At 38.6% G+C, this 18,719-nt stretch overlaps 1 protein-coding gene across 4 annotated transcripts in view; it reads left to right on the top strand.

The window, feature by feature from the left end:
* Positions 1 to 18,719, top strand: part of CC2D2B (coiled-coil and C2 domain containing 2B) — a 71,772-nt gene that overhangs the window by 38,614 nt on the left and 14,439 nt on the right. For all 4 annotated transcript variants that reach the window (XM_089510232.1, XM_089510231.1, XM_089510233.1 and 1 more), the window contains 8 exons: positions 3,861 to 3,953; positions 6,012 to 6,106; positions 7,492 to 7,662; positions 11,290 to 11,392; positions 15,837 to 15,946; positions 16,760 to 16,856; positions 17,970 to 18,068; positions 18,446 to 18,628. In XM_089510232.1, the coding sequence (XP_089366358.1) occupies positions 3,861 to 3,953; positions 6,012 to 6,106; positions 7,492 to 7,662; positions 11,290 to 11,392; positions 15,837 to 15,946; positions 16,760 to 16,856; positions 17,970 to 18,068; positions 18,446 to 18,628 (951 nt within the window). The remainder of the gene's footprint in view (positions 1 to 3,860; positions 3,954 to 6,011; positions 6,107 to 7,491; positions 7,663 to 11,289; positions 11,393 to 15,836; positions 15,947 to 16,759; positions 16,857 to 17,969; positions 18,069 to 18,445; positions 18,629 to 18,719) is intronic.

Raw genomic sequence — 18,719 nt, 5'->3', positions numbered from 1 at the left:
ATTTCAGCTTGGTTGCCTCTCACAGACAAGCAAACTATTCCTGAGAGATCTTCGAAAAATGAGGACTACAAAACACTTAGCTGGCTTTCCCTCCGTAACTTTTATTTTGATTAGTGGTGTGAACCGGAACACTTGGTTTGCAGTGTCTAACAAAGAAGGATGGCCTGTGTTTATCTTTACAATGGAATTTCCACTCCCACTCCCCACATTGCCTTGACTGAGTCTCACACTTAAATTGAATGGCTGAAGCACTGTTACTTTTATTATTTAAACAAAAACAACAACATTGTCCTGAACATCAAATTTCTAACTGAAGTGTCTGCCCTGTTGCTTCTTTTGCAAATGAACTGTTTGCAAATTCTCATCCCTCAATGCAGCAGGTGACAAATTTCAAATCTTGAGCCAAGTATGAAGAAAACTAAAAATCCCATATGTCCAATGGACAGCAATGAGCTTTCCTCACATCCTTGTATATGGTTTTATGCTTTACCTCTGTGGAAGAAATGTAGAGCAATGGGATAACCACTCTCTTTTCTTTTACTGTCTAGGAGAGGATATATTTACACCTGCTGCTTTTATCAGGGGTTTAAAAACTGTGCCTAGGATTTCTCACTTCAGGGTCCATGCTTAGGAGCAAGCTCTGGAACAAGCAGATCAGATGGCAAAAATAATTCCTTGAGTACTGTCCCTTATTTCAAACCTCAGCACTCGCAAGAAAAGTGGATCAATAGATACAGAAAATGGCTTAATTTTTGGCATGTTCCTCATCAGTACCAATAGCAGCGTTTTACTCTGTACTGATTTTGGGAGCAGCCCAGTTTGAAAAGGCAGCTTTGCTTCATGACAGACTTTCCACTACATGTCCACCAGTGAAGGATCCACTGATCCATACACAGTTGATCTCCATCCCAGTGCTTTTTCAACATAAGTCTTCTTCTCTTGTTACCCTAGGAAAATCATTGTCAGATCTATTGGAATGAAAGAAGGATAAGAATATGTTGCATTGTTGAACTGACTCCATTCAAAATAATTTGCAAGAGAGAAAGAAAACGAAAAGCAGATTTCTTTCACAGCACCAGTTACTTCTTGCACTTCTGTTTCTACTGATATTTGAATGGGTCACCTCTCAGTAGAGCAGCCAGTACAACATACTGAAGTATAATTTTCAGATCTCACTATGCAAACACTTACAGTATGTGGGATCTCTTTTGGCCAACCTCAGTTTGTGAGTGACTATCTCATGAACAACAACAAATCATATGAAATATGTGGGTGGTCCTGTTTGTAAGGGGAAATAATTGAGAAATCACCAACACTACCTTAAATCAATCAATACATCGAGTAAGCGTAGTTTTTCCTTGTCATGATGTCCTCCTAGCTTCACTCCTCCTTCTTTTGTGTCCAAGCCTGCTCTTTATACGATAATTTCTGCATACAAATTTAACAGATAGAGTGAATAGATTCAGCCTTGCCTGACCTTTGCCAATTGGGAACTATTCAGTTTCTCTATACTCTGTTCTGACAGGAACCTCTTGTCCTAAGTGCAGATTTCTCATCAGGACTATCAGATGTGATGGCACTCCCATGTCTCTAAGGGTTTATAGACTTTCATGATCTATGCAGTTGAAGGCTTTGCTATAGTCTATAAAGCACATGCTGATCTTTTTTTGGAATTCTTTGGTGTGCTCTATTAGCCATCATATATTTGCAATGTGGTCCCTAGTACCTTTTCCTTTTCCTGCTTGTACCTCTGGGATTTCTCTCTCTGTGTATGGTTGGAGTCTGCTGCAGAATTTTCAGCATAATTTTGCTGCAGTCTTTTGTGTCTCCTTTTTTGTGGATGGGGATATATATTGATCATTTCCATTCTGCTGGCCACCTTTTTGGTTTCCATATTAGTTATGGATTTTGTTGCTTCTGTCTGTATTGTAGTAGTTCAATTGGAGAATTATTTGGGTTTAAAACACACTATTGTAGGTTTTTCTCTAATTTAAAACAAAGAATATTTAACAATGTGAATTGTTTTGTTATGAAATAGACTCTGTGTGTGTGTGTGTGTGTGTGTGTGTGTACAATACACACACACAGAGTCTATTTCATGTAACACATATCACCATGTATGGTTGGAGCCTCATGAAGAAGTCTGAGCATAATTTTGCTTGCTTGGAAAATTAATGCTATTTTTTGTGAATGGGGATGTATATTAAATATTTCCAGTCTGTTGGCCACTGTATTTGTGGTCATATGTTGGTTAGCACTAGAGTTGGTTCTATCAGTGTGGATTGTAGCAGTTAGACTGGAATATCACCTGTTCCTGGTGATTTATTTTCTCCAAGTTCTGCTATTGCAGCTTCCACTTCAGTTTTAGAATTTTGGCTTCATCTTCATATGGTTCTTCGTTCCATGTATCTTTCATTTTCTCATGTCTTTTATATAACGTTCAATGTCTTTTTATTTCTTCCTGGGCTTGAAGTATGTTCTTTCTATTGTGAAATAGCATCCTGGACCTTGGTTTGAACTTCCCTTTGATTTCTTGGAATTTTGTGGAAGAGATCACTCAGTCTTCCTTTTTTGTTGTTGTTTTCTATTTCTCTGAATATTATATGTTGTATATATATATTATATGTTATAAGTTATATGTACTCTATTTTTTCTCCTTCTGTTTTAAGTATTGTCATTTTGGCTTGTATTAATTGTAATAATTTTGGCCTCCAGTTTTAGATGGGGCCTGGATACAATTCTATGGGAGTTCTGGTCTTTGCACCTGTCAGACCTAGTTAGCAGTCTCCTTATGGAAGCTTCAGGCAGACTAATAATAATAATAATAATAATAATAATAATAAAACTTTATTTATATACCGCTTTTGGGGCATGCCCAGTTTGGGGACCAGTGGCACCACACTGCATCTAGGTGACAGGTGAACCACACAGACCAGAGGTACCCTGAAGATAGACTGGATTAGTTGGATTCTATGGATTGACAGTTGGGTTGACTGATGCCTGAAACTAGACCCATCTGAGGAGCTTATCATGTGTATTATTAAACCATCTTACCACTATCCGGGTTAAGGGTTAATTCGGGCAGCACCCTGATCTTATCACACACTTTTTAGTGCTGAAATTGCCACCTGAATACAGCACGAGTCCATCCCTGCTTGCAGAGCCGCTCAGGAAGCCATTTTCTTACATTGGAAAACTCCTGGATTCGAAAACAGCCTGGAGGAGCAGCTCTGCAAGTGGCAGTGGTCCCAGGATGTACTTGGTTGGCAATTTCAGCAGTAAAAAGTGTGTGATAAGATTAGGGTGCCTGAATTAACCCTTAAACCGGATAGAGTTAAGTCGGTTTAATAATACATGCAATAGGCTTCTGAGCTGGTTTTAAGTAAGGTTTTGCCCATCAACAGACTGAAAGATTTTTCTTATGGGCCAACATGGCTTTTGTTTGCTTTTTTCTTGTCCTGGGAGAGTTCTATATCTTGTTGAAATCTGGTCTGTTCAGTTTTTATCCTTAAAGAAGTAATGTAAGGGTTTATTAATGGTAGGCCAGATATTTTGGTGGATAGTAAACACTTGAATAATAGTTGGGCCCTCAAAAAAGTAAACTCCTAAAATGTACATAGGAAAATCAGGACATAAATTATATAACAAATCACATAGAAAGTACTTGTTTGAAGCTCTGAGAATCTCCAATACGTGGAGCATAATTGTTAGTAACTTAGATACTGTCTTTTTGTCTGGCTGAACAGTCATGTAAAGATTAATATTTAATTTATTAAAATAACCTAATTGCTATTTCAGGAAAATGGAAGTAAATTAAGTAAGGAAATGTTTATGATATATGTGCCTAATTCTCATTTCAGCAATATGGAAGTCAGGTAGAAAAGGACATGTTGATGACAGACGTGGATCCTATTTCTGCACAAAGGAATAGTTCTATCAGCTTCATTAGCATGGTACGATACTTTTCATAAATGTAATATTATAAAAGAAAGGGCTACAAAACTACCTGTTGTGCTGGAAATACATCGCTATATTATTTCAATTTGTATTGGATTCAAGGACTGTTATTCCCTACTGAGTCTCATGTGATGGCCTTTCCCTGTTGTATGGCTGTCGCAGATGACGTCGCTGTATCAATAACAGTTGTTTTGGTTTCCTAATGGGTTAAGCTACAAGTCTAAACATAAAATATAATTATTTTGGCATAGAGCTCTGTAGATAGAGAACATTTCCAGACAGAGGGCTCCTCTCATGAGCAATAAGAAGGAATTGTTCCTTCTTTTTAAAAAATCCTTAACAGATTTTTCTCAGAAAAAAAGAGAGAAATGCTGGTGGGGAAAGAAGAGAGGATTATGAATGGTGGACAAAGTTGTGTGAAGCCCTTGTAAAATTTTGTGAATGGGACAGGACAACATAAAGAAAGTTTCATCTGGAACTGCCTAGAGAATAGAAACAGGCACAAAAGATGAAAAATTGGTTGCCTGTTTTAATCTCAAGATTCAGACAGCGTATGAGCAATTGTATCTATAAGAGCATAATTAGCAACTAGATGCAACCACCTGATTATTTCAGACGTATTTCTTTAAACCTAGTACCTTACTTTCAATTATTTCAAGATTATATAATTACCCCATCTTATATTTTGAATAATATGTTACATGGTTTTTTTTAAAATGATTTTGTTTGTTTTGCCCCAGTGTGCATTTGCAATCTGTCTTATTCCTAGGACGTGTAATCTACCATATATACTTGACTATAAATCGATCTCATGTATAAATCAAGGACAAGTTTTTGGGCCAAAATTAATGGATTATGATATGGCCCATGCATAAATTGAGGGTAAAACTTAGAGACACACAATAAAGGATGGAAAGAATGGAGCGAAGAACAACAATGCCAAAGAACTTACAAAAGTCTGGCAGGCATTACTGTGCTCAACCTAAAGGGTGGATGGATGGATGAAAGAGTAAGAGGGTGCTTCTTTTAGGTGCTCTGAGGCGGGCTTAAGCTGTCACCTTTCACCAGGGAATGGTTCTTTTTGAATAAGAGTTAAAGTACAATACTTACACTGACCGCATGCTAAGAATGTAAATCTGTGGTAACTTGCTTCTCAAAGGAAGCAATGAGTAATTTTAGAAATTTTCTTCCCTCTGTGAGAGTCTTCAACAACTGTTCAATTTTTGAAGACTGTTCATAATACAGAACTTATTCACACATGTGGTATTTTGTACTTAAAACAGCATTTTCTGAGCACAGAATATTATTTTCTGCATACAAAATGTTGTTTTTCTGTACCAAACAACCATGTATGAATTTTGCACAGACTACAAAGAACTACAAAAATGAGTCCAGGGCTCTTCTTATCAGGGTTTCCTCACACTGAGAAACATGTTATTGATCATTTAAAAATATTTTTGAATATTCTTTCCATTCCTACTTCACACAGTGCTGTTTATGTGATGTAGGCAGATGTAGGCTCTGGTGCCATAATGGACATAGCAGCATACCTGAGGGCTGGACTAATGTTACATTAAATAGTTTTTTTTTTTGTCCTTCTGTGCTAGATTGTTCTTTCACAAATGCTCAGTCCTAGATCACAAATAGTCTTGTGTACATCCAGGATTACAGTGTTAGGAGTAAAGTGCTTTACCAATTTGGATACAATATGTTTTAGTTAAAGCCTCTTCCCCCTGGGCCATGTTCCCAGTCCATATTCCTTGTATGATATTTGTTATTTGTGAAGGAAACCTCTTGTAGACAGGCAGATTATATATTTAACATAAGGTTTAATTTGTCACTTAGATGCTACCATTTTTTTTCCTCTTTGAATTCTGAGACAAAAGTGTTGCTTAGCAGTCTGTGTTGCTTTCAGCAACCTCTGGTAAAAAATGTTGATTGTATGGTTGTTTTCAGTGTATTGAGAAGAAATGCCCCAAATAATGTTTTTCTCTGTGTAGTCAAACCCATGAGAATTTAGTTTTCAATTACATTTATTAAATACATTTTTACAGATGAGAAAGCAAATTAGAAAACGAATCGTGACCATTCGGCACAAATATAATTTATCAGATATTGTTAATGATTATGAAGAAATTATATCTATGAGGTACATATTTATAAACTGGCTTTGTTTAAATTGGGTTGAGATGAGTAAACTTAAAAATATTTTTAATAGTTGGTATTAAAATGATGTATTATATGATGACACTAGCAAGAATCTGTTTTGCACAAAAATGGAAAAATGAAACTTGTCCAACAATTGATGATTGGTTAATGAAACTGTATGAAGGAATAGAGATGGATAGACTTACACAAGCTATGAGAGATAGATCTAAGAAGCAAGTGACAGAAGAGTGGGGAGAGGTTATCAAGTTCATAAAGCAGAGATGGGGTAAAGTACCAGTAATAAACTTGGAATGAAGAAAACCTAGACTGAGATCAATAAAGATCTGAATAAGTTGAAAGAATTATGGGTAGTTGAATCCACAACGAAAAGAGGTAGATGTAAGAAAGACAAGTAGATACAACAATAGACGGCAAATTGGCAGGAAGGAAGTCGGTATGAATGAGATGATATGTTTTTGAAATAGAAGATGAAATAGAGTAGGGAAGAGTTGAAAGGGGGGTAGAATAAACTGGTTTAAGTAAGTGTGAATGGTAGGTGTAAGTAGGGAGATAGAAAAGATGAGATGAAGGAGGAGAGAGGGAGCAAACGTAAGAAAGAACTTGGGAAGTTTAAAGTGGATGGAATGTATGTAAGTAAGGATAGTAAGGAATAAAGGGAGAAGGAAGAAGACTCTTCTCTTAATTTTCTTAATACTCATAATTGAAATTGTGATAAAATGATCGTATGATTGGCATGTATAAACGTATATGCATGTTTGCTGATAATTTTAACAATAAAGATTTTTCTAAAAAAATATTTTTAATAGTTGGTAATGTCAAATTTTGCAATTTTTTTTATTACAAGATGTGAGAAGGTAGACAACCACTAAAGGACATTTACACTACTCAAAATTGTGATTTCCTAATTCTAAAAAAGATACAGTATTTTTAAAAAGGGATGCGATGGCTCAGCAGTTAAGACGCTGACTCTGACGATTGCAAGATTGGCAGGCTGGCAATTCAAGGCCCAAGCGCTGCATGACGGAGTGAGCTACCATCACTAGTCCCAGCTTCTGCCAACCTAGCAGTTCAAAAGCATGCAAAAGTGCAAGTAAATAAATAGGTACCACTTTTGTGGGAAGGTAACAACATTCTATGCAGGCATGCTGGCCACATGATCACAGAGTCATCTTTGACAACACTGGCTCTTCAGCTTAGTAATGAAGATGGGCTCCGCCCCAATAGTCAGTCACAGCTAGACAATCTTGTCAAGGGAAAACCTTTACCTTTACCTTTATATTTTAAAAACTACATAAATGAGTTTACACTTTTGTCATATTAGCAAATACGACTGTGATATAAATTACTTCTGTATTTACTTTTTAGCCAATTGAGTGATGCAATTTTCAAGCTAGGTGAACGCAGAAGACATTTGAAGCCACAAAGGAAAGAGAGACAGAAGGTTCCAGCACAGGCTATTTCTGATGGTGATGTTAAGCTTCTCATCAGAATATTGAGAGCATATAATATTCCTACAAGAAAGGTGCAGGAAATTAAGTAGGTATATAATTCAAAGTCTGTAAATGCTGCAGTTATCTGCATTCTCCTGCATTGTACCTGTGACATGCAAGAAACTATGCAGAGATTTCAAAGCCTCTATGCTTTACATTATGAGATTTTTAAGAGTCAAAGAGGTAAACATATTACTTCATTTCTAGAATGAAGAAATGGGGTGTAAGAAAAGTGTTATAATCATTTACATAAATATTTCCAGCTACAAAAAGTAACTGCAAGATCACTGAATGAAAGACACAATATGATATACTGGTGAAACTAGAAGGAAATGTTTTACAGTGTTTTACAGGTTGAGTCTCCCTTGTATGGAATTACAAAATTAAAATATTCCAAAATCCAAAACTGTCCACATGGGTGGTTTGGATAGTGACATCTTTGCTTTCTTTGTTTCATGAACAAAATTGTTTAAATATTAGGTATAAAATTATCATCAGGTTTTGGATATGAGGCATATATGAAACATAAATGAATTTTATGTTTAGACTTGGATCCCATCTCCAAGATATCTCATTATGTATATACAGATATTCCAAAATTTAAAAAAAACTTTAAAATCCAAAACACTTCTGGTTCCATGCATTTCAGATAAGGGAGACTCAACCCTATTATGAATATGAAGCATTATTAATAGAATCATGGCATATACATATCTCTTAAACATAGTGTATGCTTTACTGTAGCCTCTAACCGTCAACACATTGGCCGGTTACATACCGGCACTTTAGTGCGTGACGAGCACGCACTAGGGTTACAAAAGGGCGGTGCTTCCGCACCGCCCTAACCCTAGTGCATGCTCGTCACGCACTAAACGGCGGTGGCCATTCCATACGGCCGCCGCCGTGAGGACGTCACGGCCGCGCCGCCTCTAGACGGGGCGGCGCGGACGTGACGTCCTCAATCCGCGGCAGGGCGCCTAGGGCGCCCTTTCCGCGGACCAGGAAGAAGCTCCGTTTCGGAGCCCCTTCCTGGTCCGCGGCACCGCTTTGCTTTGCTGGGCGCAGCCTTCAGACGGCTGCGCCCAGCAAAGCAAGGGAGAAAGGGGCCAAGCGGCCCCTTTCTCCCCCTCCCCGCTGCCGCGGGGTGTCCTTGGGGCTTGATGCCCCAAGGACACCCCTTTTCAGGCTGCGGGGAAGCGGCCTTTTGCTGCTTCCCCGCAGCCTGAAAAGCGGAGGATCGGGGCCTCAGCGGCTGCCGTTCTGGCAGCTCAGGCCCCGATCCGGTGGGGAAAGGGGCGGGTACAGCCCGCCTCAAAGAGGCGGTCTGTAACCCGCCATTGTTAGCATTCTGATCTATTTTTATCCAAAGCTGAACTGCTATGAGACTATTTCAGTGTGTAGATATACATATAGAAAAGTCTTTTAAAAGTGTGTATGTTTACCATAATGGCCTCTAAAATTTAATCAAATTCTTTTCCAAAATCAAATGTTTAATGCATGGTGAAACAAAGAAAAAGTAAAGTGCCCTTATGAATGTATGCCCTTTCAAACTTATTACTATGTAAATAATTTGGCTTAAATTGTACAATGTAGGTTGTATGAAGACAGAGCCTCTTTTCAGAGAAATCTAAGTAATATTTAACAACTGTTGTTGACACAGGGAAAAAAATTACAAACTATGTACAGTCCTACTTACTTGAAGAGAACTACATTATTTTGTTAAAAATCTCTCTGAACAGATATATTATTCATGATTTTGCTTAAACAGTCAGGCACAAATAAAACTATTAACTATAATTGCTCCTACACTTAGAATGAGGACACGGGATTCCATATCTGGAATAAATAAAGGGCCACAGCTGTATTGATTTACTGAGTGTACTAGGGAGCAAGCACATCAACCTCAGCTTTAAAGATACCCTGCACAATTCAAGCACCTGCCACATATGTCTGGGAGAAAACTGTCTGCTTCTTCTGGTCAGCCTCTTTTGTGCAACTGCACCCTGGCTTAGATATAGATCCTTGCGCCTTGTTGCCATCCTTTTCACTTTGCTAATGAGGCCTCTGGGGGCATCCTCACTTCCAAACATTTGAGCCTCTTGGATAAAAAGACTCCGCGTGTCCATAATTGGCTTTCATCTCCACTTTCCTTGGACTTTGGTGAACTTCTGAAAACTAGCCTTCTCTAAAATTCTCTGGAGTTGCTGGTTGGACTTCTTTGGAATTGTTTTACACAATGTTTTACACAATGCTGCTGGCATTACAAGAGTGATGACTAATTCTGCCCATCACATAGACACTGTCAGAACTGGCTCTTGCTGCTCCCTTGTCAGTACTTTGAGAAAACTCCAGACTCCCTTTACGTACTGTAGTATTGATCTTTGCCAACAATACTCCTGATGCTGCTGGGGTGTTGTATTGCTGTGTGGTAGTGTGGTTTTTAATGACACCGACAACAACTGAGATGCAGTGGTTCCCAAACTGTGTCCTTTAAGAGATTTTAGACTTCAGCTCCCAGAAGCCTCAGCCATGTTGGCCCATAGTTTGGGATTCTGGGAGCTGAAGTCCAAAATCCATTAAAGAGGATAGTTTGGGGACCATTGCAAGAGATACGAGATTCTTGTTTCAGGCACACAGCAGAGATGTAACCTTCTACCCACCTCGTGTTAACTTCCTATCCTTCTCCCATGGGTTATGAGTAATACAGTACAATGGGCCTTTGGTACCTGCTGGGAATTGGTTCCAGGACTCCCCCATGGATACCAAAAGCCATGGAAGCTCAAGTCCCATTATAATAAAATGGTGTCCCTTATATAAAAGGACAAAATCAAGGTTTGCTTTTGAGAATTTTGGTGAATTTTTGGGAGGATGTTTTCAAGCCTTGGATGGTTGAATCTGTGAACGCAGAATCTGAATACAGAGAACTAACTGTATGTTTATTTGCAAATCTCTGATATAGCAATGTTTAATGAGTTGCTGTTTGGGGCTTGTAATGACCAAAGGAAGAAATTATTTTTTGAAAGTAGTACTCCAGGCTCTGGATTTTACACCATGTAAATGAATCCACTACATGGCACAATCTGTTCTAAAATGTCAATACTGGAATTTGGGGCAATTGGGACATCTTTTTGAGACATGATTTTAAAATAAATGGAGAATGTATTGGGAAATAGTCTCTGTAACTGGGGTTTGGATAAAAGACACACATCCTCTTGCTCAGGATAACAATGTATATGTGTTGCTTATTTGGCATCTAAAAGTCAGTAGCAGATTTTTTTAACAAGATAAGTAAGCTACAGTTTAGGTACTCAGTTTATGAGAGGCCTCTAATTAAAAAACAAAACAAAACTAATTACTAATGTTCCAGGTTTTACATAACTAGCAGTACAATGAAAAGCTGGCTGCCTACCAGTAAAGTCTGTTCCTATAATCAGCCTTTTTCTTTCTTTCTGAGTCATGAAACTGCCATGTCAAAGCACAGCTCAGTTTTCAGGGGTCTCTTCAGTAGCCCTCTACCACTGCAAACCTGAGTTATTTTTTTCTGATGCCTTGTTGTTGCATTATCAGTTAATCAATTATGTCTGCATGAACATAAATAGACAAGAAATTATGGAGTGTTTTCATGAGAGAAGCTAGCTAAAATATGTATGCCATTCTTATTTAATATCTCAAGGGGTGCAGTCGCTCATTCCTCATCTTATTTACTGAATCGTATGTCTCGAGGCAGACATGTTTTCTCAGGAAACTCAGCCTTTACAGTTGATCTTCTCAGTGAGGTAATTATTTTATAATATTTTTTATTTAAAATTCAGACATGCCTCTTCGCTGTATAGACATGAAATATGTGAGCAAAGCAGTAATATATTCATATACAATATCTCACCTACTATCTAAAAGTTTAAAGTTTAAACAAAAGTCACATTTTGTCATCAGCTATATTCTTTACATCAGCATCTTGGATATTTGAATATTATTCAGTTGGTAGATTTTGATATTTACAAGGGAAGCAGTGTCTTCTGAGAAGGAGTTTACTTAGTAATGTTATTTAGGGTATGGAAGTTCTTCCAATAGCTTTAGGAAAATAATCTGTGATCTTCAGTCTGAGACTGGATATTATGGTACAATATCTGGCCTAATCTTTGGTTGTTTTTGTGTCTTTCCCTGATCCTGATAAAGAATTCTAGATATATCATTTGTAGAGGAATAAGAGGCTTCTATTTTTTAAAAAAGAAATTGTGACACATCATTATAACAGGGCTGACACTAGTTTTCTATGTTTATGATTTTCTCCGTGTTGCAACAGCATTAAAATATGCAAGCCCCCTGCAGCAAGAAAAACTGCCACTTGATTTTGCTGGTTATATGAAATTAGCCTAAACGATTTTGTTGAAAAATCCCTACCATCTAGATTTTGATTTCTCTATCCCGGTTTTGGTTTCGATGTAGTGATATTTCAGCTTTTTGTCTTGGTTTGTCCATGACTACTATGTGTCTTGTGATTTCGGTGTTGTTTGATTCTCGGATTGACTTTGGATCGGTAGTATGGCGTCCCAATCCATGTCCTTCAAGCGGTGCGATGAGTGTGGAGCAAAATCCCATGGCAAGACAAACACTCTTGTTTTTTGCTCTGCCTGGGTGAGGAGCACAACATGCAGACCTGCTCACACTGCAGGGCTTTTACCCCTCAGGTGAAGAAAAATTGACTCTTCCACCTTCAGTCATTGTTGTATGAGAGAGCCTTGAAACCTCATGTGCCCCTGACTGCTTTGGTCTCTATCCCTCTGCTGTCTCCATCTCGTAAGAGACCTTCTACTATGGAGTCTGGCCATCAGGAGGACATTGCTCGCTCGGGCTCCTTGAAGTTGAGCCATGAGACATCATCAGCTATGCATAGGACCAATTCTGATCATCAGTGTTCAACCGAGGTCATTGAACCCGAGGATCCTCCCTCGAAAAAGCAAAAATCCTCATCAGCTGTTCCCGAGTCAACTTCTAAGCCTCCTAAGAAGGCTAGTGACAAAGGAGAGAAGATTGAGAAGAAGAGGAAGCATGAGTATTGCTCCTTCATCCACCAAGAAGGTGACCAGGCTTGAGAATCAACCATCAGATAAGGCTACATCAGCCTCGCCTTCACTCCAGCTTGTTGAGGCCCAGGCTATTTCTGTTTCTGAGGGAGAATTGGAGGACTCTTCTACATGGAGGTCTCCTTCTCCCAGACCTTCCTCACTGTCATGCCCAGCCTGGCTGAGGACTCAGAAGAGGACTCTGAGCCTGAGCCTGGCCCTAGCTCTGCCCTGACAGTACCAGCAGAGACTGGGGCCCCAGAATATAATCAGGAGCCAAACCTCCAGGCAGCAGAGACTTCTGGAAATATGAGCATTGAGGAGGAGGAGGACAAGGAGACCAATATACCTACCTACAGCCAGAGAAGATCTGAAAGGGTGTTCCTCCAGTGGTCTCATTGTATGAAACGCTGAGCAATTGAGGATCAGCTGTACTTGTGAGAACCGATGATAAAAACCTATCTTCTTCAGGATTATGTCTATGAGGTCCATAAGGGTCTGCAAGGTTCTCCAATAGGTTCAGTTATCTTCCAGTCAGCGCCATCTGAGGCTTTGTCCAAGTGCCTCACAGCACTCCAAGTAAAAAGCTCCTTCTGTCCCGGGTGCCATGAATCCTTGACGGGCAGGCCATTACCACTGGTCCCTCGCTCTCCAAGACCATCTCCTGACTCAGATTCTTCATCAACATGAATCCGTGTCCCTCAGATGCTGTCGTTGTCCACGAGTCAGAATAGATGAATGTATGATGCTTCCCTGAGGATGAGGTCCGACAGTGTAGAAATGTGTGTAGTGAGCCAGGAAGCCATTATCCTTGGTTAATATATGGCTGAGGGACTGTAGTTTATGGATGAACTCCAACTCCAATCCATAGACAAAGGATTTTGAATTTGAATTGACATTCTCACATACCAATGGCATATACAGTATATGTCTGTCCCTGGTTCCCACTCCACTAAATGCATCTGAGGAAGTAGACTGTAGTCTACTAAATCCCATGCTGCCAACTTCTTTCTTTCAGTTAGTCTCAAGGGTGCTACAAGATCACTCTACATACTGTTTCTGCATTAGAAAGAGGGTGTGTTATATGTATTAGTGTGTGAGAATTTTTCCCAAAAGCATTTTCTGTTAACTAAACCAAAAGCTGAATTAAAATCCACAAAGACCACATAACAGTTTCATCTAGCATGGTTCAAGCTTTTGTGGGTTAAATATATGAACACAAAGCATTGCTCAAGTGTACCCCTGCCATGCCAAAATCCAACCTGTCATTCCAGTAGTTGTAGTTGGGTGTGGGATACTCAGAATTCTCTGATGAAGAATTTTAGTGCTGTAGTTTTAGATGGGCATCTCCATGGAACCATTGCAGTTATCCACATTCATGCAGTGTGAATATGCCTCCGGGACAATTAGATTTAAATATTTTAGAAGTTTACCTGTTGTCAAACTTATGAGTAAACATTTTCCTGAGATGATCCTGGAGTGCAGTCAGGAAGTCCTGTTTGGAACAGGTTTTCTTTGCTAGCTTTGGCAATGAAAGATGCCCTTAAAAAACTATTGCCATGTGGTAACTGAGATTTGGGCTTCTAGAAGAAGCTTAGAGACTTGTGAATGTAAATGCATCATGTCCCACAATTTTACCTTATCCCTTAGTCTCGTAGCTAGAGCTTATCCCTTAGTCTCGTAGCTCAAGCTGTTGTGTGAATTGTCTGGCCATATTTTTACATTCCCCTCCCCCCCCACACCCTTTAACATTTAAGGCCAACTCATATTACGTGGTCTGAGATTTTTCAAAGAGTCTGGCTAGACTGAATGAGGTTTCAGAAAATATATAGTTTGTTAGTAACTTACATGACTTCCATATTGCCTTCCATAATTTTGCTCTGTCAGAAATGGCTCAGGACTTCGTGTGTGTCATAACAATCATGTGTCTATCTCAAGTGCATGTGAGCCCACTCAGGACATCATTTTCTGTGCTGGCTGATCTGAGAGTGTAGGACCTGTCTATAAGTTTTATTGTTATGGACAGATGACTACCTGGTGGGGTTTAGTTTTGCTGGGACTCAGAATGTTTGCAGTAGTGGGGGACTGATTACTCCAGGCTAATGGATTCAGATGGCTTCCTGATGTTCTTTAATATTTTCCTATTGCCTGAGAAGATGATTCTGCCAAAACTCTAGTTGATCTCCAGAATGAGGCAATACCTAGGGGTCATGTACTTGTTCACTCTTGAGTGCCCCCTCTCATGGAATGGAACCAATCTTGCTCCCTAGTTTTCCAGCTTTCTAGTAGCAATGAAACAAGTGAAATGGTTAGAGTGACTTTGGTGGAAAACCCAGACTAAGTCTAATTGAACGCAGGTTGGAGCCCACGTACGGCCTATTCTATGGCACTGTAGGTAGCAAAAGCGTGATTCTTCTCTGCCACCATTGCATCTGCAAAAATCCAGCTAGTAGAGCTGTTTTGAGTGAGCAGGGATCTTTTACAACACTGGCTCATAAGAGGAAAATCCAGACCATTCAATAGTCCACTGTGAACTTTCCCAGTATCTTGCACATAAAATAATTTGGATCTGTTCTGACTTGAATACTATATACAGATCTAATGGATGTCAGTTTGGATTCTGCTTGTCCAAACTGAATACATATATATACTGAATGAGTATATTGAATACTTTTCCATTTGCACAGCTAGAGGATGTGAACGAGATTCTTGGAGATGTAGGAGCTACAACATGTATGTCAGACCCTTGATCTCCCTACCTTATTAATAATCCAGAAGGGGGCTGTCTGCATGGAGTGTTCATTGCCTTACTAAAACGAGTCAGAATTGTATCATGCCTAAAGGAGACAGTGATATGACCACTGTTGAAAAGCCATACCTAGATCTAAAGTGAAGATTTTTTTTGTTTCAAAAGACCTTTAGGAAGCTCATGGGGAAAGAGCTTTTAACAATATGCAGTATTGTTTCTCTTTGCTGTTTTTAAATGGGTAGACTTTTAAAATGTTTTTAATTTTATTTCTGTATGATACGAAATTTATCTGTATCTGTTTTAAGTTTTGTGAGCTTCCCCGAGCTCCAGGTCAAAATAAAGTTCATGATAAATTTGAAAGTGAAATAAAAATATTATAAATTATGCACAGCGTATATTTTGTTTTAGGTTTCTGTCCACCCTTTTGTAGAAATAACTTTCCAAAACACAGTGTATCAGACAAGCACTGCAGATGGCTCCCACCCATGTTGGAATGAAGAACTTCAAGTTGATTTTACGTAAGTTGTCTGTATCTTTATCTGAATCCTGAAGCTTGAATTTTCTGCAGTCACAGTTTTGTAACACTGATGTCTGTTCTGTTTCCTTGGGCATTTAAAATAAATTGATTCTGTTACATGTACTATAATGGATAGGTTACAGGAGGTAACAGCCCTTATCATTTGTTGTTTGGGTTATAGGAATTAATAATCTGACTATAATTACAGGGATTGCTTTACAGGGAAATTGAGGACTGTTATAATTTAGGGTAAATCTCATTGAACACTATGACGCTTCCTTCTGAGTAGACATTCATAAGACAACACTGTAAATATCAGCCTTTGAGCTTTCTTGGTTCCTGCTGCCTGAATGGAAGTAGTTTTGACCATTCAGGGAAGTGGGTGAGATTTACAGAGTCTCTCTGTGTTGAGCATGTCACACACATTCCCAACTGCTCCAGGCAGAACCTTCCAAAGTGCCTTGTGAAAAGTGCTGGAAAATGCAACCAGAAGAGGCTTTTATATAGTTGTCATTCTACCTGAGATGGACAGGGGCAAAAAACAACATTACCTCCCTCTTGTAACCCTCTGCTTTGCCTCTAAGATGTATTCTGTTTTTTTCCTTACTAAAGAAGCATTTTAAGGAGGAAAAGATGGAAAAGGCAGTGCACAATGCATTTTGACTAGTAGTACTAAGAAGCATCCATCTGAATCACCATTAAGTAACTTCATTATTAAAATAGCCTTTGTTGTCTATTTACAGATTTATTACTTTCAAAACAGAAGAAAGCATTTTTATAAATATGATTTACAATATTTATTTCTTTGTTTCAGTTCTCCAGGACATGATTATACTTTCATAGGACTATCTAAAATAAAAGAGGACATAAATATTAATATTTTTGATGAATTTGTAATTGAAAAACATGAGGTAAATTTCTATGCATTAGGAAAAACTTTATTGTAATGGTAAGAACTATTCAACAGTGGATTCTATCAATTTGTAGGCTTTTAAAAGGCTTTTCTTCTAAATGTACAAGAAATCTGAATTTATAAGAATATTACTAAGTGAAAGAAGCTGACAAGCAGTTTTGTTTTCATTTCTAAGCAATGGAAGGTGCATCAGTGAGGTTCATCTGTTGCAGTGTTACATTCCAACATTTCAAATCATTCATTTTAAGGAAATAAGGTGCTATTATTTTTGTGCACTGAATTCAGCATAATTTATGTTAAACTCCTGTAGATAAGTGCTTGTTTGTAGGAAAGCATCTAATATAAACAGAAAGCCTGTGCTAACCTGTTTGAAATTTTCCCAGTTATTAAATATTCTGCCTTCTTTCTGGTTTAAATATTACTTCTTATTTCAGTTCTTTTTGAACTGTGACTTAATTTATGCTATTAAAATTACCACTTTTTTAATGTGAGGAGGGCAATATTAATGGGAAATATGCATATCCAGAAATGTACATCTTCTGGTTATCTTTATATTTTGTACCCTTGTGAATGTGTAATGTAAGCCCTATGCAGACTGGCACTTTGTGCCAGCCTGAGGGCAGTTAGGGTGCAGTGTCCACACGCTGGATGCCCTAACCCCACTGCAAGGATGCCATTTTGGTGCATGCTGGTCCACATGGCGTGCACCATCATGACACGCCCCTATGGGGTTGCCTTACACATGATGCAGCACCAAAGGGACGTCATAAAGCTGTACTGCTGTGGCTATGGTGCCTGTTGGAGGGAGCAAAAAGGAGCCGCTTTTTGTGGCTCCTTTTTGCGTTCTCCAAAGGCCAGATGTGGGCCATGGTGTGAGGTTGCCATGGCCCCAATCCAGCCAGTAAATAGCCCCTTAGATATCTAGGAAAATACTTTGAGTCTGATAAACACTTTAAATTTGCTTTGTAGAAATGTTTCAAACTGGGTAGTTACGACAAAATGTGATTTGATTTGATCAGTTGTGGATCTGTTAGTATGTAAAATGCATACACACACACATGTACGTACATCTAAAATACAACCGATTGGCTCAAATTATGTGTTTCATTAGGATGCTTGTCCAAAAAGCTGCAGCGGTCACTCCTATGTAAGGAAGAATTGGCTTGGATCAGTTACATTTCCTTTCTCTGCTCTCCTGGAACAATCAAAGGTAATAAACAAGAAGAAATATGATTTTAAAGATTTGGAGATCTTTAAAATCTAACAATCCTCTGGAAGAACTTCTGAACGTTTCTTCTGCTCTCCTTCTGTAGCCTCTTCACCTACTGAAAGCTAGGTTTCCCAGTCTTTTAGAGATGTTTCTGGGACTGCACAGCAGCCTACAGTGGTGGGGAAAACTGGCCCTTTCTAGTTCTTCTGGATTCTGCCATCCTGCCAGCCAAAGTCCTTTGTAACTTCAATATAATCCCAAATAATATATTGGTTTTAAAATAGCTAGATTGTAATGCTGTTATCATGTTAGTTTTGGGGATTTTGTCCTTATTACTTGCCTTTATTTGAATGAGTCTATTGATAATTTGTTCACAGATATGTGGTACTTTTCAAGTAAATACACCACCAGTTCTGCTTGGGTATACTTGGAGTAAAACGTATGTACCTCCTATAGAAGACTGTTATAGGCAAAACTTGAAAGAATATACTTTTTTAACCATCTTTGCCACTATTGAACCTCAGTTATCTTCTGCTGAAAATAACCTGGAAGCAGATAAGGTTGGTTTATATACTTTCCCTATTGAATAAATGCAATAATTCTAAATGGGTATCTTAATCTATATTTAGAAAATTTATACTTAGAAAATTT

Source organism: Sceloporus occidentalis, unplaced genomic scaffold (genome assembly GCF_023333645.1).
Source record: "Sceloporus occidentalis isolate IW3139 unplaced genomic scaffold, rSceOcc1.0.p SCAF_2, whole genome shotgun sequence".
Lineage (NCBI taxonomy): Eukaryota > Metazoa > Chordata > Lepidosauria > Squamata > Phrynosomatidae > Sceloporus > Sceloporus occidentalis.
Note: the sequence above shows the minus strand (reverse complement) of the source record. Positions and strands in the feature narration are given on the sequence as shown.